The 27339-nt window shown below is 45.8% G+C and overlaps 1 protein-coding gene across 1 annotated transcript in view; it reads right to left on the bottom strand.

Annotated features, from left to right (window-relative positions):
* MORN3 (MORN repeat containing 3) overlaps positions 1-27339 on the bottom strand; it is a 204685-nt gene that overhangs the window by 57112 nt on the left and 120234 nt on the right. The window contains exon 4 of the mRNA XM_086942992.1: positions 24916-25075. Coding sequence (XP_086799118.1) covers positions 24916-25075 — 160 coding nt within the window. The remainder of the gene's footprint in view (positions 1-24915; positions 25076-27339) is intronic.

Raw genomic sequence — 27339 nt, 5'->3', positions numbered from 1 at the left:
TCCCTCACCACCCCTTGTTGTAAATATCCTATGCACAAAGGCATGTTATTCCCTTACATCCCATCTCTGCTCTAAGTACAAGAACAGCATTTACAATTTACAGTAATAATCGTGCCCTACTGATAAAACCCTTCCCTTCCCCTAGGACCAGTCCTGCATACCCCTTCAGGTCCTTTCTTCACCTTCTCGTCTCGCCTGACCTTACCCAGTGCTGCGCTTTCACCTCACCCTCATTACTTTATAATTAAATAAATACATAAATAAATAAGTGGACTGAATCTGTATCTGATGGACAAACCTTGATTTTGGATTTGTTAATGGACAAGGACCCCAGAGGCCGACAGTTTATGCATATTGCTTTGACGTCTTTAAAAGTGGAAACTCGACAGCAGCGGCGTTTCCTCTAAAATGTTTCCACTACCCTCTGCTGTGCCCGTCCTTCACCCACAGAAATGAATAGCTGGGTGAACGTAGTAACTACAGAGAAAATACAGGGGGTCATTTAGGTCCAGATTTATCAAGGGCTTGCGTTACACTTGCGTCACGCAAGGTGACACAAGGCAAACAAAAGCCCTTAAGTCAGATTTACTAAACCGCGCAGAGCCACCTTGTGTGGCTTAGTAAATCTGGAGTAGCACAGAGCAGCCGAGTCACTGCCTGGCATCCCTCCGCATTGGGAAGGTGTTCCTTGATGGGGCTCAGGTGTTGCCACGCCACCAAGGTGTTTGGTGCATTCCCAGCTCTACTAAGAGTAGTAGAACTGGTAATGCCTACAAATGTCAAGGCTTCTCAAAAAGAGGCATAACAAGGAGATATATGTCTATTTCTGCTTGTGATCTCCTCTTTCTATGTGTGCTGGAGGAACATGCCTCTGAGGACTGTTCTTGTGCAGGAAGGTGTCCCTTCCTACTAAAAAACAATCCTGGCTGTAACACAGGCATCCCTGCACCATGGCGCAAGGGTGGTGGCATTGACACTTGGCTGCTACAAGCACGCCAGCAGCACACACAGAGAGCACAAATGCGCCAAATGTCAGCAAATATGGCGCATTTCAGCCCTCTCCGTTTCACGCAGCGCAGCATGCTCTTTCGCTGCACTGGGTCACATGTTGGTAAATCTGTCCCTTAGAGTCTAGTGGGGCTGTGCATTTGCCAAAAATAAGTGTATAGCAATGAATACAACCGAAGTAGGGCAGCCGGGGCATCCATCAATTTCCATCAAATGTCCCACATCCGCCAAACTCTCGATGCCCCAAGCCTTTACAAGGTGCTTCGGCCTAGACCCATGCAGGTCTTTCTTTTTTGTTTCTCTTATCCCCCACCCATTAAGGAGTCGAGGCTCAGCTCTCCCAATAATTCAATTCAACCAAAGTTTTGCCTCTACAAAAAGTTTGTTTCCTTTTGTAGAGGTGGTGGAGAGTTCTTTAGATCTCACAGTGTATTGTTAGCATCCTCTCCCCCTCAAACAATGCCTCTATCCGACCTCCCTATCAGAGCCCCGTTCTGCATCCTATTCTCGTCCATCTGACGTCACTCTCCATCACGTGCTCCCTCCCCATCCCTCCCTCCCTGGACCCTGACATTGAAGCAGGCACGATCTGCCCGTGACCTTTGAACCAACGTGCGGCTCACAGCCATTATTTGCCTAACGTTTACACTCTGTCCCCGCTCACTGCTTCAAGGCCCGGTGAGCACCTCCATCGAGCCAGGAGTCAGCATCACGAGAAGGTGATAATGGGACCAGCAGCCACGGAGCAACCGAAATAAAACTATTTTAAGAACAGAAGCCTGCAAGGCTAATTCTAGCGCATTAGAGAACTGGTTACGAAATGTGTACGAGGATATGGCAAGAGCTGTGATTTCACAATTCTCAGGCTGTTTACATGAGCATGTCCTAAAAACAGAGCAATCGACTCTTCCAAATTCATCAATTCGAAAGTGGCAGCTCCCAAAGAAGACCCCGAAATATTCACCACTTCTAAAAACACTAGAAGGGGTGTGGCCAAGATGGCGACCGGAGCAGACACGAGTCAGTGAGGCTCCCGACCCAGGCCCCGTTAATGACCCACATATTGCGCCAAATCCTCTCCCCTGTTGCTGAATCCTGCCGCTCGTAGCTCGCTGATACAAGTGCCTCCCTTGACAGGGCTGGAGAGCGTCGCCGGAGCCCGGGTGCCATTGTTTCCCCGAAGCCCCGTAACTGACTTGGCGCTGACGGAACTCGAACTCCGCGCTCCCCCGAGGTGGAGTCCATGCCTCAGAGAGAGCGGGGACCAGTGGCGAGGGCATAGCAGGTCCCTGCGGCGGGCGGCATCGGCACCCAGAGACACAGCAACCTGAGGTGAGCGGCGGCGGAGTGAAGATTCGGCCGCGATGGAAGCAGCCGGCGGGGACACCAAATCGAGGTCCCGGCTTTCGGGCCTCCCTGCAGAGCAAGACAACCAGGGATGCAGCGGCGAGGCGCAGGGCCCCGGGGAGGCCGGTGAGGGGCCATCTAGCCACAAAGAGACAAGCGACCGCTTAGACCTCCGGACGCTGGATGCCACACGGAGCAGAGCGGAGAGGTGAGGGGGGGCCCTCGTGACGCCCGCAGCCTCGGTCCAGCAGCGGATCCTGCCGAAAAGGTCACCACATCCAGGGTGAGGTGAACACAAGCCTTGGGCACGGGACGGCTGCGCTGGCCCCGACACTGGGGACACCAAAATCGAGGCCCCGGCTTTCAGGCCTAACTTCGGAGAGGGGCAGCCAGAGACGCAGCGGTGAGGCGCAGGGTCCCGGAGAAGCCGGTGAAAGGCCTTACAGCCGCGGAGAGGCAAGCGACCGCTTAGACATCCACAGTCTCGGCCCAGCGGTGGATCCCGCAAAAAAAAGGGCGCCAAATACAGGGAGAGGTGAACACAGGCCTCAGGCACGGGACGGCTGAGCTGGCCCCGACCCTCGGACATTGCCTGTACCCGCAGGAGACCACACAACGAGCCGGAGGCCAGCTGCGAAGCACTGAGGTGCTACGTCTTCCACAGATAGGGGACCGAGTGAGAGGAGGAGACCAGTGACTGAGTACCTTAGCCCGCAGCTGCAAGGCCTAACTAGTCCCCACCGGAGATAGTCGGGGTGCACCCCCTGGGACTCGGGAGCCGAGGGACGAAGGCCTTCCATGGACGGCAACAAAGCGGCGTGGTCCTGACGGGGGAGGAGGAGAGGGAACTCCTGGTGCCCCAGCCCCACTGGACAAACAGACATACAGCTACTCCACTTGGCAAGGCCGTGCACCCACACCATGTCGGGGACCCGGAGACAAGGCGGACGCACTATACCGGAGATGTTAGCAAAGGGGCCCAGCAAAGGTGAGAAGAGTCCATTGGGGCCAGCACCGGCCAAGGCTTCGACCGAGCGAGTGGACGAGGATGCTCCGATCCCCAAGGCCTTCATGGAATCTCTCTTTCAATCACTGCGAGAAGACATTCAGACCCTTCGGCAGGACATGGCCAGCGAACATAGGGAACTGCGGCGCGATGTAGACGGCCTGGGAGAAAGAGTAGCGGCGGTCGAAGATGGTGAGAAATCACAATGTGAGGAGGTGGCGCACCTACAACAGGAGGTGCTGCGACTGCAGGAGCAACAACTAGACTTACAGGCCCACGCAGAAGACCTTGAAAACCGCTCTCGGAGAAATAATATAAGGGTCCGTGGCGTGCCATCTAACGCGGAAGAGGACAATATCACTGCCTACCTGCAGGGCCTCTTTAGGCACATACTGGGAGAGACCGCAGACTTTGCCATTCGCATTGACAGGGCACACAGGGTGGGCCCTGTGCGCCAACAGACCACTCCACCTCCAGATATACTGGCGTTCCTCCCCGACTTCCCGCTGAAGGAACGCATCATGCAGGAAGCACGCCGGAAGCAGCCGCTCTGCTATTGAGGACACCCGGTGGCGCTGTTTCAAGACCTGTCGACGATCACCCTACAGAAAAGAAGATCATTCAAGGTGGCTACGACCTTCCTGAAAGACAAAGGAATCCAGTACTCTTGGGGCCACCCCTTCCGCCTTGTCCTACAACAACTACGCTCCATGGAATACACATGCACACTTTTGGGTATTGACTTAGCGGACGACTCCGCAAGCTACTCGGGCGGATATGACTCATCGCAGAAGAGACCCCCCGACCCACAGGAGAGGGCTGGCAGCGCGTATGACGACGGAAGTTGCTTAAAGCAGCCCACAAGCCAGACCCAGCCTTGGTGGCACAAGAGCGAGAAGCAGCCATCCAGGAAGTCTCCAAGGATACTGCAGCTCCGGAACACGACTTCTCCTTGAACTAGACGTAAGGGGGAGGGGATTTTACCTTCTTCTCTAGCGGGTCTGTAGGGGCCTGACGAGGGGGCTGCAAAGGTCGCCGGCACCACGTTTCCCAATACTGACCTGACCTATGGACCTACACGAACTTGTGACCGGTCCAGGACAATTTGTTCTTTGGGGATTTGCCAGTTGGGGTTAGGGAGGGAGTCAGGGGGGAGATGGGGAGGGGCTGGGGGGGGGGGGAGTCCAGAGCTCAATTCTCATACACGCACACTAGTCACACCTCAACACTACCCGGAACTTGCTAACCGGAGGGAATCCTTCCCACTCATTGCCCGGGGTCGATTGCCAGATACCATAGACTCATCCCACCACCTCACACAACACGATGCCTAACACCTTTAAAGTAGTGACACTAAACGTGAGGGGACTCAATAACCTGCTTAAACAACGAGCAATCCTTTCCTCTTTGGAAAGTACACACGCGGATATCTGCGTCCTCCAGGATACGCACCTGCTAGCTTGGGATTGTCACAGGCTCCGCTCACGAGCGTTCCCGGGACAATATTTCTCCAGCGGGACCACTAAAACTGCTGGGGTAGCACTTCTAGTAGCGAGACATTTTAAGGGGGGAAGTCCTCCACAAAGTAGCAGAGCTAAAGGTCAGGCTCCTAGCGTACCGCGTGGTCTTGGGGGGAGTGACTTTCACAACAGGCTCGTTGTACAGTCCCAATAAAGGTCAGGAGAAATTTCTGCACACTGCCCTCACTGAAATAGCGTCGACTTCGGATAGACACATTATGATAGGCGGGGACTTGAATGTCGTTTTTGATGCAACCTTAAATCGGTCTTCCCCACGCACCTTCCATGCTAGAAGCCTCTCTGCCGCATGCACTGACATGCTACAGGACCTTCATTTCCACGATCTGTGGCGGCAGCGGCACCCCGGGGAAAGAGAATACTCCCACTACTTTGCAGCAAAAAAATCGTACGCACGCATAGATCACTTATTAGTGACGAGCCCGGTGAGCTCTCTCACCTCATCGGTTGATATGGGAGTCATATCCTTGTCGGATCATGCCCCGGTCTCTATGACTGTGACCACCCTGCCGTCTCTCCCATCTCCTAGAGTGTGGCGACTCCGAGACACACTCTTGCACAGACAGGACGTAGTGAAACAGGTTCAGGACTCCATTCAAAACTTCCTAAAGCACAACGCGAACTCAGACACCACGCTATCAACCCCGTGGGCCGCATTGAAAACAGTCCTTCGGGGGGTATTCATTGCAATCTCCTCGGCCGACAACCGACTGCGACAAGAAAAAATAGAGGAACTCACTCTAAAAGTGCAAGAACTCGAACGCATGCACCAGCGCACAGGAGCCCAGAGAGTCTGGAAACAGCTCAAAGTGGCCCGGGGTCACCTTGCAGCTCTCAATACTGACCGGGCGGAATATGCGGCACTGAGGCTGAAGCACGCTTATTACACCGGCGGGGATCGGTGTGGACGGTTATTGGCCAATCGTAACCCAACAATGTCAGAAAGTGAAGGAAATCACACGCACTGACGGGTCCACTGTATTAGAGGACGCGCAGATAGCTGAGACGTTTCGAGACTTTTACCCTGACCTTTACGAGGGCATGCCTCCGAATGTCGCTGCCGTAACTCGGTACCTGGACTCGGTCACACTCCGTCTCTATCACAGGAACAGGCGGAATGGCTAGAGAGGGACATCCGCATTGAGAAGGTGGTCACTGCAATTGCAAGTCTCAAGGTGGGAAAAGCACCTAGGGCAGACGGCTATCCTTCCTCCTTTTACAAGACATTCTGCACCACCCTGGCACCGTTGCTCACCCGCCTATTTAATTCATTCGCGGATCCAGGAGCCATCCCACCGGACCTCCTGCGTGCTTCTATCTCGGTCATCCCAAAACCAGGGAAGGACAGAACTAAATGCGGGGCATATCGACCAATTTCCCTCCTTAATGTTGATCTCAAATTATACACTAGCATCCTCGCGACGCGTCTAGCCGCCCATCTGCCAGGCTTGGTGGATCCTGATTAAGCGGGCTTTGTCCCTGACCGACAGACAGTTGACAACACGAAGAGCGTAGTTCACCTAATTAAAAAAGCGTCCCGAATACCGGGGGAATACATGATATTAGCGGTTGATGCTGAGAAAGCGTTCAACCGTGTTCACTGCCCTACCTGGAAATGGTACTAGCTAAATTCGGGATAGGAGAGAAATTTCGAACCCTAATCTTCAACTGCTACGGCACACCCTCGGCAGTAATGAGAGTTAATGGCTACACATCGACCGCATTCCCTATCGAGAGGGGGACGAGACAGGGGTGCCCACTGTCACCACTCCTCTTCGCCCTCTACATGGAACCCCTCATTTATCGGATCCGGAGCCGTCAGGATGCTCTTGGCATCAAATTCGGCGGTGATCTTCATACCATCAGCCTCTATGCGGATGATGTCCTACTTACCCTGGGTCATCCGCGTACAGCGCTACCAGCATGCGTTGATGAGCTTGCGGCGTTCGCTACGGTGTCTGGATTCAAGATGAACACAGACAAATCTATCGCCTTGGACCTGTCTCTTACAGCCTCGACACGTGCCTATCTGCAGACCCTTATACCCGTTCAATGGGCGACAGACACAGTTCCGTACTTGGGAATTCAGCTCGCCCCGACCCTGACAAGAATGGTCACAGCCAACTACACTATTCTGCGCACTCGCATTCGAGGAGAGGTAGAATGGTAGAGACATCTTCCCCTATCTTGGCTGGGTCGCATAGTGCCGCAAATTTTATATCTCTTTCGTACCCTACCACTTCGGCCTCCAACAGGTTGGATACGACAAACCCAATCGGACCTAGCCCAATTTATTTGGTAAGGTCGGAAGCCCCGGATGAAGAGAACACTCGCCACTTTGGCTCCTGAGGAAGGAGGTTTGGGCGTTCCTGACCTGTATAAATACTACCAAGCAGCGCAATTGCGCTATTTGGTGGAGTGGAGCAAGTGGGAGTCTGACAAACACTGGCTCTTTCAAGATCAGGCGGTAGCAGGGCGCCCATTGCAGGAGATACCGTTTCTACCACAAGCTCATAGGCCGGCCAACCTCTATGCGTCCTCAATAACCCGGGTTCCCCTAGAGGTCTGGGATGCGACCAACATACTTTACGGCTTGACTACATTCCCCTCTCCACTCACGCCCCTGGTGGACAAGCCCGACTTCATCCCCGGAATGGCTAGAGGGGTCTTTGCACACTGGAGGCCGGCTAGTTGCCGCTTCCTGTATCATATATACAGCTCGGAGGGGGTGCTTCCTGTCCAGCTCTTCAAGCAGGAATATAACCTCCCCGAAACGGAGCGTATGAGATATTTGCAGGTGTGTCACTGGGCGTTGCAGCCGCAAGTTCGAGAATCGGCTGATCGGAAATTCACTCTGTATGAACGGTGTCTTTTCTCACGCACATCCGACTCCAAGCTCATCTCCGACCTTTATAAACTGATTCAGACGCCAACCACACACATCTACAATCCGGGCAGGGTACGATGGGAAAAAGAATTGGGTAGATCCCTGAGCCACAAAGAATGGGGGAACATTGCATACAGGGCTAGGCACTCAGCATACCACATGGGACTCACCGAGACGCTCACAAAAATATCTCTATACTGGTATTACACCCCCGAGAGGTTATCCAAAATGGATCCTTCAAAAGATAAGCTCTGCTGGAGGGGTTGTGGGCACACCGGAACCCTGATACACATCTTGTGGGAGTGCCCGCTCATCCACTCATACTGGACACACATCTTAGATGAAGTAGATGCACACTTCCAGACAGAAATACCCCGCTTTCCTGCTTATATCCTGTTGGGCCTACCCAATGCATTAATCTACCCGCTGCGCTCTCGTAGGAGCCGTCAAATGGCCATAGCCCTTGGGTCTGCTTTGCAGAACATCCTTTCACATTGGCATACCAACAACGTCCCCACCACTACAGGCTGGCTCCACAGGATGTAGCATGTGCTGGGTATGGAGAAGCTGTCACTCACCGCGGCAGGGAAGGGGGACCAATTTGAGGAACTATGGCAGCCTTTTAGAGCCCTTCTACTGACCTTTACATAGATTGTTGCGCCTGACGGCACCCATAGCTACAGACTCTCAGGGTACTTGAGGCAAGAGACGCTCAGAACTGGAACAAATGAGTCGTGGGGAGACTGTTGGGAGCTCTGGACTGGGGGGGGGGGGGCGGAAAAGGGATGGGGGTTCGAAGGGGGGGTTGGGTTAAGGGCGGGGGGAAGGTTTTCTTGGATTTTTCTAGTTCCGATTTCTTCTTGGTTCAGTGCATTTTCCTTCCCGACAGGTTGGACATTGCTGTTATTGCCAGTATTGCTTTGAACATCATGCCTCCGTTGAGAATTAATACTTGTACCTGGTATAACCACGATGCTTATTATACTGCATTGCACTGTCTTACACTAATAAAAAGATTTAAACCTAAAAACACTAGAAGAATTAGAAAAGAGGATAACTAGAAAGAGAGGAGGAGCGGTAAAATGAAATAAGAAAAAAGCAAGAGCAGGAAAGAGAAAAAAAAAGATGCATGGAATAAACAAAATTAATATAAAGAGGAGAAGAAGATGAGGGAACGGGCTAGATACAAAATACATAAAACGAGACAAGATAAAGCCGCCTGTAGACAACGGGATGAAAGGTACAAAACATAAAGTAAAACATTACCTGAAAAATTAATACAATAACATTGCTAACAAAAAAGAAACTTGAAATAAGCAGGAAAAATAGAAGTAAAAATGGGAAGTAGAACAATTGTGAAGATGAAATGACAAGGTTATTAGGTGTAATCTTTACATGGGACACCCCCTGATTCTAAAAAAGACACCCAAGAAAAAATATTTAGTGAACCGCAACAAATGAACAGGTTGATCAAACTGGGAGAAAGCATAAAAAATAAGGTAGACAAAGTACAGAAAATACAAGCGTCAAATTTAATTTCAATAATTCATTACATGTAGATCAGATAGCCTCATATTTTGTGTCCCTCATGATTGTGTATTGATTTTTCTTAGTTTGAGAGAGACAATCATCTCTGAACCCAGTCTTCAGAGGATGGGTTGTGCTGGATTTCTTAAGTTTCAAGGTGTGTTGGTTGATCTCAAGGAACTTAACAACAAATACATAAACTTAGTTCTTGAGAAAGACACTGAACACCAGCCAACTCACCAACGACACAGACTTTAGTGATGTTGTTAGGGCATTTCCCAAAAGAAGGTCAATTTCTTCCTTCCGCCTCAGTTTGGAATCTTCGCAGTCAGTTGCATGGCTTAAACCAACAACACATTGCCTATCTTTTTCAACCACACGCCTATAAAAAGATCTGAATTCTTCATACCCATGAGGTGCGTCTGGAAATGATTCAAATTTAACCCTTTTAAATGCGCCCGTCTGCCAACGGCCGTCGCGAGCACAACCTCCATAGTGCTGCACACGTCCGTTGGCCGACACGGTCCCGCCCACTCAATTAAACCGCTGCCGCGGTTAAGCGGTTAATGCTCTTGGTTGAGTATAACACAATTCTAAACTGTTTGTTGCTTCAAACTCACCAGTCAGTGGTAGCTAGTAACAGATATATCAACACTTTGCACCAGTGCAAAGTCACCAAAAGTGGTGCAAATGGGCAAAAAGTGTTGATTTGGCATTTACTGAAAATCGGCTAAAAGTAATGGAAAGTAGCAGTCTGTGCAACATTGTGCCAATGGGGAGTGTGGGGTGGTGGTGCATGGGCCTTTCCATGCTACCACCCATGGTTTTTGCTGCAAAGCCCTACCTATTAACATTTGTAGATACAGCATTGCGCAAATTAGGAGAAAAGGTTTATTTTTTCATAACGTTTTTCACTGTACAGCACACATTCAAAGTGGGAAAAGATTTAAAGTTAGTCTAAGCATAGTCTTAGTCAAAGCATGAAGGATATCCTTCCTGTACAAAATCTATACTAGACTTATGCAAACACCTCTGCACTACTGTGCAAAGGTGTGTGCGTGGCACAAGGCAAACTGAAAGTGTGCAAGCTCTTGTGAAGAGAGCAGCAGCACCATATCTTTGTACATATTGTGCTGTCCTACTTTCTCCCTTTCACATCACACAGTGCAGCATTTGTGGTAGTTGCGCTCTATTGCGTAAAACCAATAGTGCATTTGCCCCTTGGTTTAGGTCGGATTCATATTATTCACAGGTGAAACTGTCCTGCTGGCTTTCATAAAGGTGAACCAGAAAGCCTCTCCTTTTCCCCACATTCCCTGTCCCTCAGAGGCCTTAATGCTACCGGTAACATAAAGGGCCTCCGAACTCTCAATCTTTCAAGGCAGGGTATCATTTCAACCGGAAACAGTTTGCTTTAGGATCCCACAGGTGTACAGAAACAAATGCCTGGCTACCAGAAAATCACCAAAGAAAACATTAGACAAAGATGCAAAGATGAAGGTCTTGGAAGGAAAGTGGATTCCTTTTAAATTAATCTTTTAATTTCGAGTAGATCATTTGGGAGCAATCCGGGAGTGAAATGCTTTTTGCATTTTTGACAGGAAAGAGACTCTGGGTTTCTAGTGAAACTAGGCATTGTGGGATACGGGGAAGGTGACGTTTTAAGTATAGAGTATACAAAACTGAAAGAAACCTATCCACCAGTGATACCCTACTTTTCCGCCGATTGCCTGTCTTCTCCGAGACACATTCGATTGGGTGGAGATTTCATGGATGGGTGGAGCAGGTGGTCTGAGCGGATAACTGGTGAGTAAGGGGGGTCTGGTCAGATCCCCTTATAATTAGTTATCGCTGACTACAGGAAGTGTACCCATGTAGAGTGGCTACTTCTTCCCTGTAGGAATCAACTGGGCGCGGCGTGTGTTAGAAGGTGGTTCTGACACTATGGGCCGCCGGATTTTCCGCTTTTTGAGCACCTAATTGTTGAGGTTTTACTGTGGGTGAGCCTCATAATCTGGGACTCACCCACAGTGAACTCATAATGAAGGAGACTAAATGGAGATTTTACTGGTGTCCCCTGGCTTGACTAGGCCGCTGCGCAGCAGCTGGAGTATGGGACACGGCGCTGGTTACATGCAGACCCATGTGTACATGTGTGTGCACACGTGTAGGGACTGCGCAGAGGAGATTCCTAGCTTGCGCAGTCCCGGAGCAGCTACAGAGTGAATGGTGTGGCAGGACTTATGCAGAATTGGGTGGGGACATGGAATAGGCTTTATACACTGGCAGGGAACATGCCAGGGAAAGTCAGCTCTAATACAGATCAATAATATTTTCAAAATAAAAAAGGTAACCAGCTATTGGAGACTAGGAAAACCTTATAAAAAAGACCTAGACTGATAAAAATAATATGAATATATGAGACAAGTGCAAACAATGTAATACATTAAAGAATGATATAACAATGTAAGATTAATGTTCTGATTTGTTACCTTTGCCTCAAATTGTAAAGCGCTCTGATATCCTTCGGGATCAAGTTCGCGCTGTATAAAACTTTATAAATAGATTAGTAAAATACCATACCATGCATGAGTTAACTATATCAGGCAAAGTATCAGAGCTCTCTGCTGGTGTCACTGTTAAGCTATATTTTGTTATATACCTTTACAGTACGATTTTCTCATCTGTTTTATGCAGTGGGCAATCCTATAACAGAATGAGTCTGCATTTAGGGATGAAGGAAATGCTGGGGGTCTGCATGCAATGCACATATCCCACTGTTCTTCTACATCGTAGATTAGTAGTAACATATTCAAAATAATTTCTTCTAGAAACCAAAATGCGTCAGAGTAGATGTCCCCAGGGAAATATTTGTTAACCCCTTCCACGCTCATGACGAGCTGGGCTCGTCATGGCATAGCCTCCTCGCACGCTGATGACGAGCCCAGCTCGTCACGTAAAGTGCGGTTTTAAAAAACTCAGCACAGGAGCGGAATTGCGCTAGCGCGCATGCGGTTAAGGGAAGGAACAAGATTTCAAAACCAGCTGGCTGTTCTTAATTGTAGGAGAACTGAACTCCATTGAAATTGGATTTGACATCTATTAACCTCTTTTCATCGGCTCCCCATCGGATGTACACTTTCCCAATTTGACGAACGAGAAGAGGAAACCCCTGGCCATGGTCTTGCCACATCTTAGCATTAATGCTCTTACGGAAGGATTTATTTAATCATCCATGAAGAACCCAGAAAAGGGCACTGATAAACTCAATGAACCACTGCTCCAAGGAGTAACTATGCAGATGGTGGTCTCCATCGAGGAGGAATGATATGTGATCTGAGCATTTGAGGATTATAAACGTAGGAAGACCCGTATAGGAGGTCTAGCCAGGTTGTTCAAGGCATGGGGTAGGAAAGCAGATAACACTGTGTCAAGAGGCAACAAAATGTGTTGGGGCCCTGTTAGGCTCACACCCCAAACTCAAACACTAGGCCTAGAGGCTCTACAATCAGTCTGGCTGGGAGCAGCATGCAGTGTGGAATGTGTTCCACTGAGTTTTTGAAAATTGAAGAAAGTCTAATACACTGAATAAATTAATGTATTGGCTGTCCTTCTTCTGTTGCCATGAACCTTAGTGGACATAAAAGAGGGACTAAGGTGCTGACCAGAACCAGGACAATGCTGAAGGTGGTAAAGACTAGTCACAGTCCTCTCAAATAAGTGCCAGTGGTGCCACCGGCAACCGTTGGCACAGATTAAATACTGAGAATCACGCAATCTAGTTAAGTGTGAAACAGGGATTGCGGTGGTCTGTAGGCCACTTAGGGGAAGTGGAGTTCAGAGTACAGACATCTTATTGGGTGATAGTTGGATGCTCTTCAGTGAGGTGAGTCTGGGCGTGGATCAATAAAAATAACATTGTTACCTAAATTACATTCTGAAGGTAAAAACATAAGCATCACCGTCAATATTAAAACATAAAGGGTTTCAAAATTATTTTGGGAAATGTATGTGTGCATGCATTGATTGGATTCTTTTGAAATTTCCACAATGGTTCTTCCTTGTGTGAATTTATGAATAGTTTCTTTGCCTTTAAAAGGTAAACCCAAGTTGGCCAAAGGAAAAACATTGAACAAGGCAATGGAGCTAAGATTCTTCAGCAGAAGAAAGTCCTTAGAAAAGGAACATAAACCAATAAAATTCTCATATAGGATCTTATGCTTTGGCCTTACAACAGCATGGAGGGATAAATGAAACCTTATAGCATCAAGTGACTTCTGTCTGTATAAGATACATGGATCTGCGGGAGGCCACATGAAGTGGAAAGAGCAAATCACTTCCAACGTAATACCATATAGCATGTGCCTTTCCTTCCATGTTTAACAAAGGGAGAAAGGTTTTGTCTTTTACATAAAGGTAAGGTGATGATTGACAATGATGCTTCAAGATGTTGCATCTCAGACATTCGCTCCTCAAAAGCCATTTGAGGTATGGGCCACTAATGAAGGGGTTAGCAGTCTGCGGAAAGGGAGTATATTTTGGAAATTAACGTTAGAGGAGAGGATTTAGCCTAAAGCGGTCGATCTCAAAGCTGAAGAACCGGGTTTGAGTCTCAGCAACGACGATCAACATCCTGTGATTCTGGGGAAATCACTTAATCTCCCGGTGCCTAGCAAAAATGAATGTGTCCATCTGTAACGAAACTGGTGATCTTGTAAAGCGATCTGATACCTGATATCTTCGAGTCTAGTTCACGTTATATAAAACTCTAAAAAACAAAACGCAGGGGTACACATCAACATTTAATGTATGTGGCGTACATCTGTTAAGAAGAATTTACAGCCTCTTACCCCAATTTAATCTGCTGTGCTGCTATACAATAAGTTATACCACTACTATGGCTTCCAATATGAGTTGCCCATTATATCCAGGGGGAAAAAGAGAGGATAGAATTAATGACCCTAGCTGACATCTTCTCAAGCAATAATGTAGATCACACGGTACAGCCCTTGGAATTGGGAATAACCTTCTGGACATTAAATTATTAAATCCTTTTGCACAGCCTTTTCCTGATTCTGGGGAGTTAAATTGAAAAATGTACTACCTGATCTGAGCAGGGGGGGCCCGATCGTGTGAGGCAAGTAGGGCATCTCGGGCCTAAGGAGGCCGTGTGGCTCTCTGGGACAAATACTGTTTACTACTTCCATGGTGACTGAGGCGGCGGGCAGGGATCATACTTTGCCCCGCCCTGCATCCTCTGCCCCAGGTTTTCCCAGTACAGATCCGCACCAGGTAAAACCAATCCGCTGTTTCCGGACAATGCTATTTCACGTGCGGAAACAACAGACCATCCAGAGTTGCCCAGAGCAGTTACTGTTCCGGGCAACTCCCAATGAGGTCACATGCCACCTATAAAACACATTGCACAACATAAATATCACATCCACTTCATCGCTAATCACAATACCCCAAGGTATAGTGATGAGGTGAATGGCAGGGTGGACAAGTAGAGATGGAGTTAGGAAAAGTGTAAATGTAGTTATCTTGATGATGTAGTGATAGGCGGTGTTGGATGCAATATTTGAGTAAGTCAATATTGTTGTCTTTGATATAGTGTCATACAACCTACAGAACTGCTTGCACCTGCAAGCACGACTGTGTACGAAGGTAAAAATAGACTCAAGTCTTTCACAAGCTCTTGGCTGGATAGGACTCGTGGGGCTGACTGCAGCGGAGTCCGTTCCCAGTGGTGTGTTTGATTGGATCCCTGTAGAGCAATCTTCCACTAAATGCCCATTAATGAGTTCCTCTTTTTGGAGCGCTGTAATTGGTATGATAAAAACCACGGTATGAACGCATATGAATCCTGTCTCCCACGCCAATTCAATACCCTTGTACTCTCTTTACCCCTTGATGATTCACAAGTTATCCCCGAGTGAGTTAGGCATAGTTAAGTGTGGATAAACCAGGAGACTGGAATGAACAATTCCAGACAATATCAATCAATATTACTTTATTCGATTTCGATTTTACAATAAAATCATACAAGTGACATCTAATAAAAAGGTCCAACATGATTATCCATAAAATACAATACAAATATATAATATACAAGAATACAAATAATCAAAAGACAATTGTTCTCAGGATCAACTCTAACGTGCAGAACTATAGACCCCCATAGGCAACTTTGAAACATTAAAACCTGCTTTATGTGTATTTAAAAGTTGCAAAAATAAAAAGGCAGGTCTAGCCTTATAATAATCCAAGGAGCTAAAAAGCAGTTTTATCTACTTATGCCGAAGAGATTTAAATAAATTGCAAAGCAGAACAATGTGCAAAGTGTCACATTTAGACATCAGATCACACTTGCAAGCGGGTAATTCAAAGTACTTAAACCAGAGACCCTCGGGACAGACCAGCTGCAGGAACAAACCCAACCTAAACTAGATCAGCAAACAGCGCTGATAAATAGGCATATCAAGGAGAAGGTATGGCTCTGTCCCGGGAACTGTTTTGGCCACTGCATATCTTTGAAATGACGGCTGGACCCGAACTGAGGCTTCCCTCTCAGCTGCAGCTCTATTGCAAAATGCCTCTCTTAACCAGCCAACGTCATGTTTAATACATTCCAGTGGATTAGTAAATAGCTCTGGTTGCCCCAGTGTTTTAAAGCTCTCTTTAGCACAGACCAGCCTGGGAATACTAACCATATTATCCTGCTGCATGCAGTCATAAATGACTGCTCTATTAGGAATTAATTCCTTCTTGAGCCAAACTGCGCACCACAACAAAAGAAGTAGCAAACAGTAAGTCTGCACATAACTAGGCATATCAAACGTTATTCCTCACAGAATGGGGAATAACTAAAAAAAAGGAGAAAAAAAGAAGGCTTACCTGCTAGCCGCCAGTCGCCAGCTTCCGCCTCTCCTCCCTGTTTTCCTGGCTCCCGGCAGCACCCAGGCCCCCCCAAACTCCCCTAGCCAATCACAACACTGCTGTCACCAGCATGACAGCAGCATCATGATTGGTCTGAGCGACCCTGTTCGACGCTCAGACAGAGTGGGAGGCTGTGCAATACAGTCGAGTGGAGAACATGCTAAGTGCGCATGTCGGTTTAGCCCGCCCAAGGCAGCCGACCAAAACGTCAATATGGTGCACCAACCACTCCTCCCTCTGACGCGAGCCCTGCCCTGCCCCGCCCCATCCTAACCTGGCTCAATACTAAAAATAAAATGATAGTAATGTTCTGTTATTAACATTTTTTTTTTCCTCTGCAGTATTCAGAGAGCAGAGGGGTGACGCTCCTCCGACTTAGCGGAGGAGCTGCAGCTGATCCCGAATATGGCCCCCCCTTGTCCCAATCATCACAACCTGAGGGTTAGCGGGCCACCATCATGATGTGATGACTGGGACGAAGGGGACCAATAAGGGGGTAATGTCACAATGCTATTTGTAAAAAAAAAATCAGATTGGAAGCAATTTTGTTTCACCTCCAGCATAACAGCAGCATCATTAGTAAAAGATAAATTTACATATGGGCTGAAAGAAATCTTACCCGGGGATAGGGGGGGGGGGTGGAGTAACACAAATTGTAGCCAAAGCACTATATGGAGAGGGGTTCAGTGGGGGCGGTGGAACGTGTAGCCTTCTGGTTAAGGAACAGTGTCTGGAGGTAAGTTATTTATATTCTAATTCCGATTTCTACCAAAGACACACTGAGTGATCGTTTGCAAAACCTTGACTACTTGCTGCTCCTCAGTTTCTTCTGTTTCTCTCCCTGCTCAGTGGCTGCTGACAAGCTGGGGGAGGAATTAATTCGACACATGCATGAGGTCTGCTGAAGGGGTCAGTTGTCGGGCTGAGTGCCCCTTGCAGAGGAACTCTAGGCAAAATGAATGCATTTAAAAAGAATGATCGAGTTCTCTACTTCAGTGACCTCACTAAAACTATTCATTTTTTTAAGCTGCAGTGAATTTTAAAACATTAAAATGAACCTTTGTGAAGTTCATCAATGGGACTTCAAGTGCTCTCTCATCAAGGATGGGAAGAGTGGGGTTGAGGGGGCCTGACATTCCAGAGGCCAACGTAGTTTGTTTAGGGGCCAGATAGCTGGGCGCCAGCGGGGACTTGTGCAGGTGAAGCTCTTGGCGGTGGTTCCACTTCTGCGCCACAAGGGGCAGCACTGACTGCTCTGCTTGAGTAGGAAAATATGTGAGGTGTTGTGCAATGGACAGGGGAATAGGACCCAGCAACCACTTGTCTCCTACACCACTCCCCTGGATACCTGACACCAGTTCCAGAAGGGGGCGGGGTCAGGAAGTGAGACAGCATTATGGTCAGTAGAGGAATGGTGATGAAACAGGAACACATGGTTGGAGACCAGCTCAGCATGAATAAAGAACACAATACCCAATGGTCCTGCCTCCGTGTCGTCATTGTTGTGCTGGGGCATCACGTCCATTGATAGGCCAGGAACCACTGAGTTGTCATTCAGATGAAGCTTTGGAAAAAGAAGCAGAGAGGTTTCAACTCCTGCTAACCCCAGGATCAGTTCTTTGCGATTGGCGATTAAGTGGGTATGAGCTGGCAGAGAACATTTTGTTGCCTAGTAGTTAGTAGTCAATCCCCCCACCCCCCACCGCCCTGGGGAGCATAATACGTGAAGTGGAGCAAAAAGGCAGCAGACATAAACCAGAGTGAATGCCGGATGTTCTTCAGGGCTTTTGGTGAGTGAGGGCAAGAGATTGTGGACAGCACATGAGACTGACTAATAGGGGGACTCCCTTTGCATTGGCTTGTATAGTGGCAGCGGATATGTGAGTCGGTATAACTCAGGGGAGTGTTGGTCAAGTAGTCAAGACAGATGGGAGCCTGTTCCCCCAAGCAACAGCAAACATAAAACCACACAGGTGACGGCCATCTTTGAAAGATGAAGGTCATGCGAATCGTCCAGATTAGAAAGCAGAGAGATGGCAATTACACACCAAGAGGAAACCTTGGCATTCAGCATGGAAGTGAGGGCCCTTGTGGCATCTTTCTAGCAGAGGTGAGTCCAACATAGATCTAGGGGTTCGCATCCTTTCCAGGTTGTCAGTATAATCACCAAATAAGTATGTTCTATATGCTTCCACTCTCCATAAAGGTGGTTTATGTGCATATACTGAAAATCTGTTATGGATCCGGCCCTCACTGCACTGACAATGGAAATATTTGCCCCAGGGAGTGATTGAGAAGCTGGAAACAATGTTGGTGTCACATTAAAACCAAAGGGCTTTTCATAAAGTGAATAACAAGGAGAACAGCACTCCTTTGCTGACTTATCCTGTGACCAGCAAGGAAAACGGATTTCCTTTACCCACAGATATAGTGAACAGAGTTCTTATACTCATACAGTGAATAACAAGGATAAGAATACCTCATTTACCCACTGACACAGTGACTAACAGACCTCCACCATGGACTGATACAGTGAATACCAAGAGTAGGAAGATCGCTGTTATGGACTGATACAGGGCATAACGAATAAAACTTCATGGACCGAGGAATAGCATGAATAACAGGTATGAGAATATCTCAGTTACTGAATGATACAAGGAACGTAACACGTGTAAGAAGATCTCTTTTAACAACTGATACAGTGTATAACAAGGATAAGAAGACCTCCCAGATCAACTGACACAGTGAATAACAAGGATAAAAAAATCTATGCTACTAACTGATATAGGGAATAAAATGGATACCACGGGCCCGATTCACAGAACTAACTTAAGACAAAATCCTAAACTTACTACTTTTTGTATTCACAAGACAGACTTAAGACAGACTTAATACAGAATCCTAACTTAAGTCTGTCTTAAGTCTGTCTTAAAACAAAATCCTAATTTCTGTGAATACCAAAAGTAATAAGTTTAGGATTTTGTCTTCAGTTAGTTCTGTGAATCGGGCCCCATGATCTTCTTTCCAACTGAGACAGTGAATAAGATGTATACAAATATTTCTTACACTGACAGGAACAGTGAATAACGACTCATACAGTGAATAACAAGGATAAGAAAGTCTGTGATACTAACTGATTCAGGGCATCACAAGGATAAGAAAACTTCATGGACTGAGGCAATGGCATGAATAGTAAATACAAGAATATCCCTGTTACTGAATGATACAAGTAAAGTAACAAGTGTAAGAAGATCTCTTTTAACAGCTGATACAATGTATAACAAGGATACAATGATCTTCTTTACCAATTGTGACACTGAATACGATGTATAAAAAGATATCCTTTACTGACTGAGACAGTGAATAACAACTCAAACAGTGAATAACAAGGATAAGAAAATCTATGTTACTGACTGATAAAGGGAATAACAAAGATAAGATGATCTCTTATACCAATTGGCACAGTGAATAATAAGGATGAGATCTCTTTTACAGACTGAGACAGTGAATAACAAAGATATGAAGGTCTCCATTACAGAAGCAGACAGTCAATAACAAGGATAAGAAGATCTCTGTTACTTACTAATATGGTGAATGACAATGATAAGAAGTCCACCTCTACGCACTGATATACATGGATACAAATAACCCCTGGGCTCACTGACAATGTGAATAACAAAGATAAGAAGCTCTCCTTCATGAACGGATTCAGTGAATGACAAGGATCAGAAAACATCCTTCACTGAACGATTGGCCATTTAAGGGTGCATTTAAAATTCTGCAGACGGTTTCGAAAGATAAAATATAATTTCTTCAGTGGAAATTCATTGTGCAGCATGCTATAATTTACAATTAACAGATTTTAAAAAATTATATTTTATTGTATTTTTCTGTTAATTAACATACACAATTAAAATTGCCAATGCTTCTGATGGACAGTAAATCTGATACAGTCTGTGAAATAGACTGTAACATGTTCCAGCTTGCCAACCGGGCTAGCCGAGGAAAGCCAACATTGTGAGAAACCTTACAACTCGTCCGCCACCCCCAACATCTCACCACCGAAAGAAATACAATTAGGGTAAGCTTGGTACTCTCCTTTGCAGATGGATAACAGAGCTTACAGGGAACAAACCACTCAGAAGATCATTCAGGAACAGGTGGTGTTTTGAAATAGAACCTTACTGTTAGGGATGGGATGTCATAGTCGTCCTATTGAGGGTTTGTACCGCAGTATATATAATTATCGTATTCATAGGTAAGACAATCAGGACATCATAGTGCTCTGGCATCATTTTTAGAATGCTCCGTGAAGTCATGGATGATTATGTCCCATTTAGTCACCAGGGGTTGCTTGCGTAGTCCTCTCTTTTCTTCACAGCGGTGGGCAGAACTATCTGTGCGTGCCCATGTAAGGACTTCTTTTCTCCACTGCGGAAGCAAAGGGGCGAACCGGGACTTCCACCTCATAGATATCGCTCTTTTGACCAGCTGGAGAGACATATTTATCATTCTTGTTGTAGCCTACTTGTTTTTTTGTCTGGAGACCAACACCAACAGGCACTGCTTAGCAGTTGTAACATCTGTTCGCTCAGTAACTTGTGGAATATCAGACAGCACCACCCTCCAGAACTGTTGCAGGGCCGAACATGCCGAGAACATATGGATAATGTCTGCTTGAGGTGCATGGCAACGGGGTCAAGTGTCCATTACTGTTTGGTGTATAAGATCTAACCTATGTGGAATTAAGTAGGCCCTATGCAGGATATGAAACTGAATTCATTGGAATCGGGCATTCCTGGGGGATTTCCAGTGATGTTTAAAAATTCTTAACCAAACTGAGTCACTGAACGACTGTCCTAGGGAATCTTCGCGCTTATTTCTCAGCTGCATGATCACCACTGCAGGGTCCTGCCATAATGATTTGTATAAAGCCATGTGACAAGATGCCTACTGTGGCCAATGGTGTGCAGGTTATGAAGGAGAGGGTTGGTGTACTGTTCCCGATCCACTATATTCCGGTGTGGGGTCAGCGCACATTTTATAGTGTTGCAGACTAAGAAGGAGCCTCCCTGAAGGATGAATTGATCACCCAGATCCTGAAAGGTCAACAGTGGCCAGGCTGGTATTTTACCAACATGGGCAGTATTTTAGGGACAGGCCTGTAAAAAATGTAAAACCAACAAACAATTGTAGTTTTTACTCAGCAAAAATATTAAAACAGGATTAACAAGTGAGGCAGGAAACATTCCTGAGCTTCTTTAAAGTACTTGTTAAGTAAACAGAGCTAAATTTACATATTAAAACACTAAAGTTGGTGAAGGGTTACCAGTTCATCTTCAAGTCCTAGTGCCTGGTCCTTCTTGGATCTAAAAATGCCAACAAACAACAAGCATTTACAATGCAATGGTTTTGCCTTTGTTAAAGTTAGAGCTATTGGCATTGCTCTTGACATTATTTTTATTTATGTGTTTTTTTAAAACATAAATAAATGGCAGTCATTTACAATGCAACTAGCTTTATCTCTCGCAAATGACACACACAAACACCCACAGAGAGCCCCCCACACACACACAGAGCCCCCCACACACACACACACACAGAGCCCCCCCCACACACACCCACACAGAGCCCCCCACACACCCAGCCACACAAAGCCCCCCCACACACACACCCACACGGAGCCCTCCACACACACCCACACAGAGCCCCCCCAAACACCGCAAGCCCTACACACTGCGACCCCCATTTCAATAGATGTGTGATGCTTACCTGGTACTAAATTGGTCCCTGCATGGCTGAAAGGTTGAAATGGTGTAGGAGGCAAGGGGACAAATGTGAGCATGGAGAGAAAGGAGTATAAGTTTGAGATTAGTGACTGGGTGAAAATAAAATCAGGAAGGACACAGGGTGGTCTTTCCAAATTAGATGGTCTATTTCAGGTAGAAAATGTCAGTAGGTTCTTTGTGTTCTTGAGGGGGGATAGGTCCAACCGGCACCATAATCGGACGTTTATTGTTTATACCCATTCACAACAGGCAACTAGGCAGGATGGTCGTCTCAGAGCCCAATCAGCAGTGAAGCAACAAGGTTCCTAAACCTCTGTAAAAGCATGTGAAACACTGAGGGGCCCTCCTCACCACACACAGGGCTGAATCTGCACTCTGAATCTGCACTCTGAATCTGCACTCTGCACTCTGAATCTGCACTCTGCACTCTGAATCTGCACTCTGAATCTGCACTCTGCAGTCTGAACCTGCACTCTGCACTCTGAATCTGCACTCTGAATCTGCACTCTGCACTCTGAATCTGCACTCTGAATCTGCACTCTGAATCTGCACTCTGAATCTGCACTCTGCACTCTGAATCTGCACTCTGCACTCTGAATCTGCACTCTGAATCTGCACTCTGCACTCTGAATCTGCACTCTGAATCTGCACTCTCAATCTGCACTCTCAATCTGCACTCTCAATCTGCACTCTGCACTCTCAATCTGCACTCTGCACTCTCAATCTGCACTCTGCACTCTGAATCTGCACTCTGCACTCTGAATCCACACTCTGAATCTGCACTCTGAATCTGCACTCTGCACTCTGAATCTGCACTCTGAATCTGCACTCTGCACTCTGAATCTGCACTCTGAATCTGCACTCTGCACTCTGAATCTGCACTCTAAATCTGCACTCTGAATCTCCACTCTGCACTCTGAATCTGCACTCTGAATCTGCACTCTGAATCTGCACTCTGAATCTGCACTCTGAATCTGCACTCTCAGTCTGCACTCTCAGTCTGCACTCTCATTCTGCACTCTCATTCTGCACTCTCAATCTGCACTCTCAATCTGCACTCTCAATCTGCACTCTGAATCTGCACTCTGACTCTAAATCTGCACTCTGACTCTAAATCTGCACTCTGACTCTAAATCTGCACTCTGGCTCTGAATCTGCACTCTGACTCTGAATCTGCACGCCTTAAAATCCACTCTCGGTTCCTTTGTTTGCCTGATGTTCGCACTCTGCACTCTGAATCTGCACTCTGACTCTAAATCTGCACTCTGACTCTAAATCTGCACTCTGACTCTAAATCTGCACTCTGGCTCTGAATCTGCACTCTGACTCTGAATCTGCACTCTGACTCTGAATCTGCACGCCTTAAAATCCACTCTCGGTTCCTTTGTTTGCCTGATGTTCGTTAAGAAATTTTATTAAAAGGTGAGCAGGAAGTTTCAAAGTGCGATAGCATAAACATTTTTTTTAACTATCAGCTTACGATTCTTACCTTATTTGGAAGTTTATCTACTTGAAATATTCCCTTTGTTCTGTAGTAAGCAGACCTTTTTATTCCTCGTGTTAATACGCATGCAATGTTTGTCAATGCCCAGCGGGTCAGGCAGTGTTCAGTAGCACAATATTGCTGCCTCGTGGCCTTTCTGCGCGGGAAGTGCACAATTAGGCGATGCTGGGATCCCGGGTGCACCTTTCTGGTCGGAAAGTGGAAAGTTAGTGGTTTCACAGTGGGGGTCGGTGCCCTATAATAGGTAACACATGGGAAGCTCCAAATAAATAACTTCATCTAATGAGGCTGTCATTAAATAAAAAAAAGAAGCATGCTCGCCGCTGGGACATTTATCAACGCACAAATTAGTCTGTTTTCGCCTCATAAAAATAAAGAGAAACCAGCGTGAATTCGATATACTTTACTCCCATGAAATAAAACACATTTTTTCCATGTTGCTGAAAAGGTAAACGATAGAATGCATACGGAAATGTTATACACAGGGCATCTTTAACATGGGATTTTTTTTTCCAGAAACGTTGCACCCAGCAAAGGACCTAACTCTAAAACGGATATTCACACGGTTTTGGCAAAGCGCATCTTTTCGCCAGGCAAAACCTAAAAAGGAGCTTTCATTCAGTCCAAGAAATTTGTGGGACTACCCGAGCTCCACTTCCGCGGACAGGGCGAACAAACACCGTTATCCTGTGGTTCGACGCATTGGAGCCTGAGAACGCAAGCCTCCTTAACTTGCTCTCACATTTTCACATCATGTTCTGGAAGCAGCTGCAGTCCATTATTGACCTTGAGCTCCAAACGCCCCTGACAGCTGCGCAACCATCGCCGTTGTTGTAGAGCAACATGCTCACTGCCCAAGAGAAAGAGCTACAGTCCCTTTTTTATTTCTATTATTTTGAGGTAGCATCAGGTCTGCAAATACCTTAACTAGTAAAGGATAGCTGTATAGTTGTGTTGGTTGTCTTTCTTCCATTTCTACGATCCTTGGTGTCAAGAAATAAGCACCGGTGGTGAACACTGGCAACCTCAGGCACAACTTAAGTACCGCCCCCGCTGACTACAGACCTTCTGCGTATACAGACTCATGAATTACCCTGCACTCCACCAACAGGGCTACAGGTGGCTCCCATTGCATGAAGTACCTTACAAAACATTTAAGTAAATAAAGGAATGCCCCCCTTAGGTGCGACCCATTCTTTAGAGGTGTATCTTCCTGTGTGACGTGGCACCAGCACCAGTTTGGAATGTTAGCCATAAGGGTTAGAGTGAAAGACTGAATTGGCTGCTGTACATTGAGCCTCAGTCCCTGCTTGATTGAACACATCTTATACAAAATCAATGTAAAATGTTGTTTTTTTACAAAGACCCACCTAACTGAAGCATCCCTTGGCCAGAGTGTTTGTCTTCGGCCCACTCTCCTTCATAGATGTCACCGTTGGCAAAGTACATTCGCCCCCAGCCGCTTCTCTGACCGCCCTTCCAGTCCCCTTCGTAGTATTCCTTGTTGGAGTAAAAATGTGTACCGTAGCCCTAAAAGGAAAGCAATCGAAAAAAATACTTCTAAACTTCTTTGTGTTCCAAATTAGACATTTTTCGTAGCGATTCATGTTTCAAATCATTCTGACAGGTATCTTAAACTTTATCTCAAGTTTCAGCACATATTAATTTATCATATTAGTGCAATCTTAATAAGATTGTACGTCAAACTAACAATATGAATATCATGCTACTGGCCAAAATATAGAGGAACGAAATATTGAGAAAGTAAGTGCACATAGGTGAGTGCAGATTTACTATCCTTAACTACACATCTACGTACCTTGATGATACATGTAGCGTGAGAGCTGAATTTTGAGTCAAGACAGGAACTAGCATTATGCATTAACGTCTATTTACTCCTTCTGAGCAGCAACCTTTAAACGTTGCAAGAATCAGAATGCAAAATGACTTCACAATAAATAGAACTCTCAAGTCTAAATAAATCTCCCTGTCCTCCATGTTCTTCATCTTTTGTTTCACTTTTTGTTTGCTGCTTCTGAGCAGGTAAGTATTACACATGAAGTGTTTTTGAATATGCTATATCATATTCATTATGAGGTGTTAAAGAGATTATATTTATCTACAGTCAAAAATTACAATTCCTGTTTTACAGAATCAGTATTTAATGATTCCCGTGATCGTAACTTTTACTTACGGCAGCAGCATAATTTGTATTTATGACAGATTTTCCACACCCATACATAATATTAGGGATGCAGACAATGCTGTTCTCAGGAATGGTGCAAAAGGTCCTGGCTACTGGGAAAGTAGACACCAAGAAGTTTTAACGTTGTTGATATTCACAAACCTCCCTAATATTTTTCACATTAAATTTGTGCAATTTTCAGTACCGGAGAAGGATTGCGTGAGTGTGCAAAACACTCCCTTAACTCATATGGGTGTACAAACGGGGTCCCTCCACCTGTAAACATTTTCTAGGTAGAGAAAAATCAAAAAAAGAAATAAAAAGTAACACAACTGTAAACTGACAGATATTCCTCCAGCAATTTAGGTGACTATATGATTGGTATGGTTTGCATACATTTCAGTGATCAAGCAATGGGTTGGGTTGAATGTGAATTCCAGAGAATTATTTGAAATTGGAAGGTGGATGCTGGACTTTTGAAAGTTCTTTTTTCTTTGTGAATTGGACCCAGAATCCACAGGAGTAAAATAAAGGCCAATGGTATCCTGTGGTGTAAGTGCAATACTAAAGAGCAAATTCCAGTTTTACGAACATCCAATCATACCTGTTCTAGAAACTTAGCTGATGAAAAACAAGAACATGAACTGCTAAAGATTCTTTACTTTCCTCCATCAGAGAGAAATGCATATTCCCTCTGGGACAGCTAGGAGGGTTGTTTATTTGGGCCTAAATCCTGTGTATTTACAATTAGGTAAAACAAGGTTGGTGCGCCCCTTTAATGTCAGTCCAGAAGGTCTGGGGAGTCCTGCTTGCAATTCAGAGTTGTTTTAAGAGAACCACTTTAAAATGGATCAAAACATATGTTTGTGGCACTTCTGACATTTTATTCATACCAGGGTACAATGTTTTTAGAGAAACAATCAGTAAGAGGATTTGAAGAATGTCATTAAAAGATTTTCCATTAAAAAACTGCAAAATGAACCGTTTCAGCCTATTTTGTGGTTCATGAGGATTACATTCTCAAGAAACAAGTGCAAGAAAAGTTGGGTCTCACAAAAGAACTTCATCAAAAAAGTATCAAAATACATTTTAAAGCATTTGGACCTAAGTGTTTTGTAAGATAGGATATATTTTAGAGATTACTCTACAAATAGAAAACTTTCTCTTTTCAATGACCTCACATTAAAATTAACTAAGATGTGGTAGTATAAACCCTGTGAAAATCATTTTTGGATTAAACAGAATAAGTATGTAAAGGGAAGTGGATGTGCCTCCCATGAAAGGAATCTAGGTAATTCCTGAAAGTATTATCACAAAAAAGTTCCTTTTCTTACAAACAAAAAAGAAACTCATTACCAGTTTCATAGATTTCCATGGATGTCATCTAAAAAATCAAATTAAGCAAATGGCATTAACAATATATAATACCCCAAACAACTCTCCAGTGCCATCCCCACGATGGACTAAATGCAAGGTTAGAGGCCCAATTGGCTCAACAAAAAGCCCTCCATTTGTGCATTCTCCAGGATGAAACACTAGATATTCCTTTGATTCAAAGTGTTTACTTCTATTTGGATGATTTCAACAAGTCGTCAGCATTGCAACTCAA

Source organism: Lissotriton vulgaris, chromosome 11 (assembly GCF_964263255.1).
Source record: "Lissotriton vulgaris chromosome 11, aLisVul1.2, whole genome shotgun sequence".
Taxonomy (NCBI): domain Eukaryota; kingdom Metazoa; phylum Chordata; class Amphibia; order Caudata; family Salamandridae; genus Lissotriton; species Lissotriton vulgaris.
This window is presented reverse-complemented; position numbering and strand designations above follow the sequence as displayed.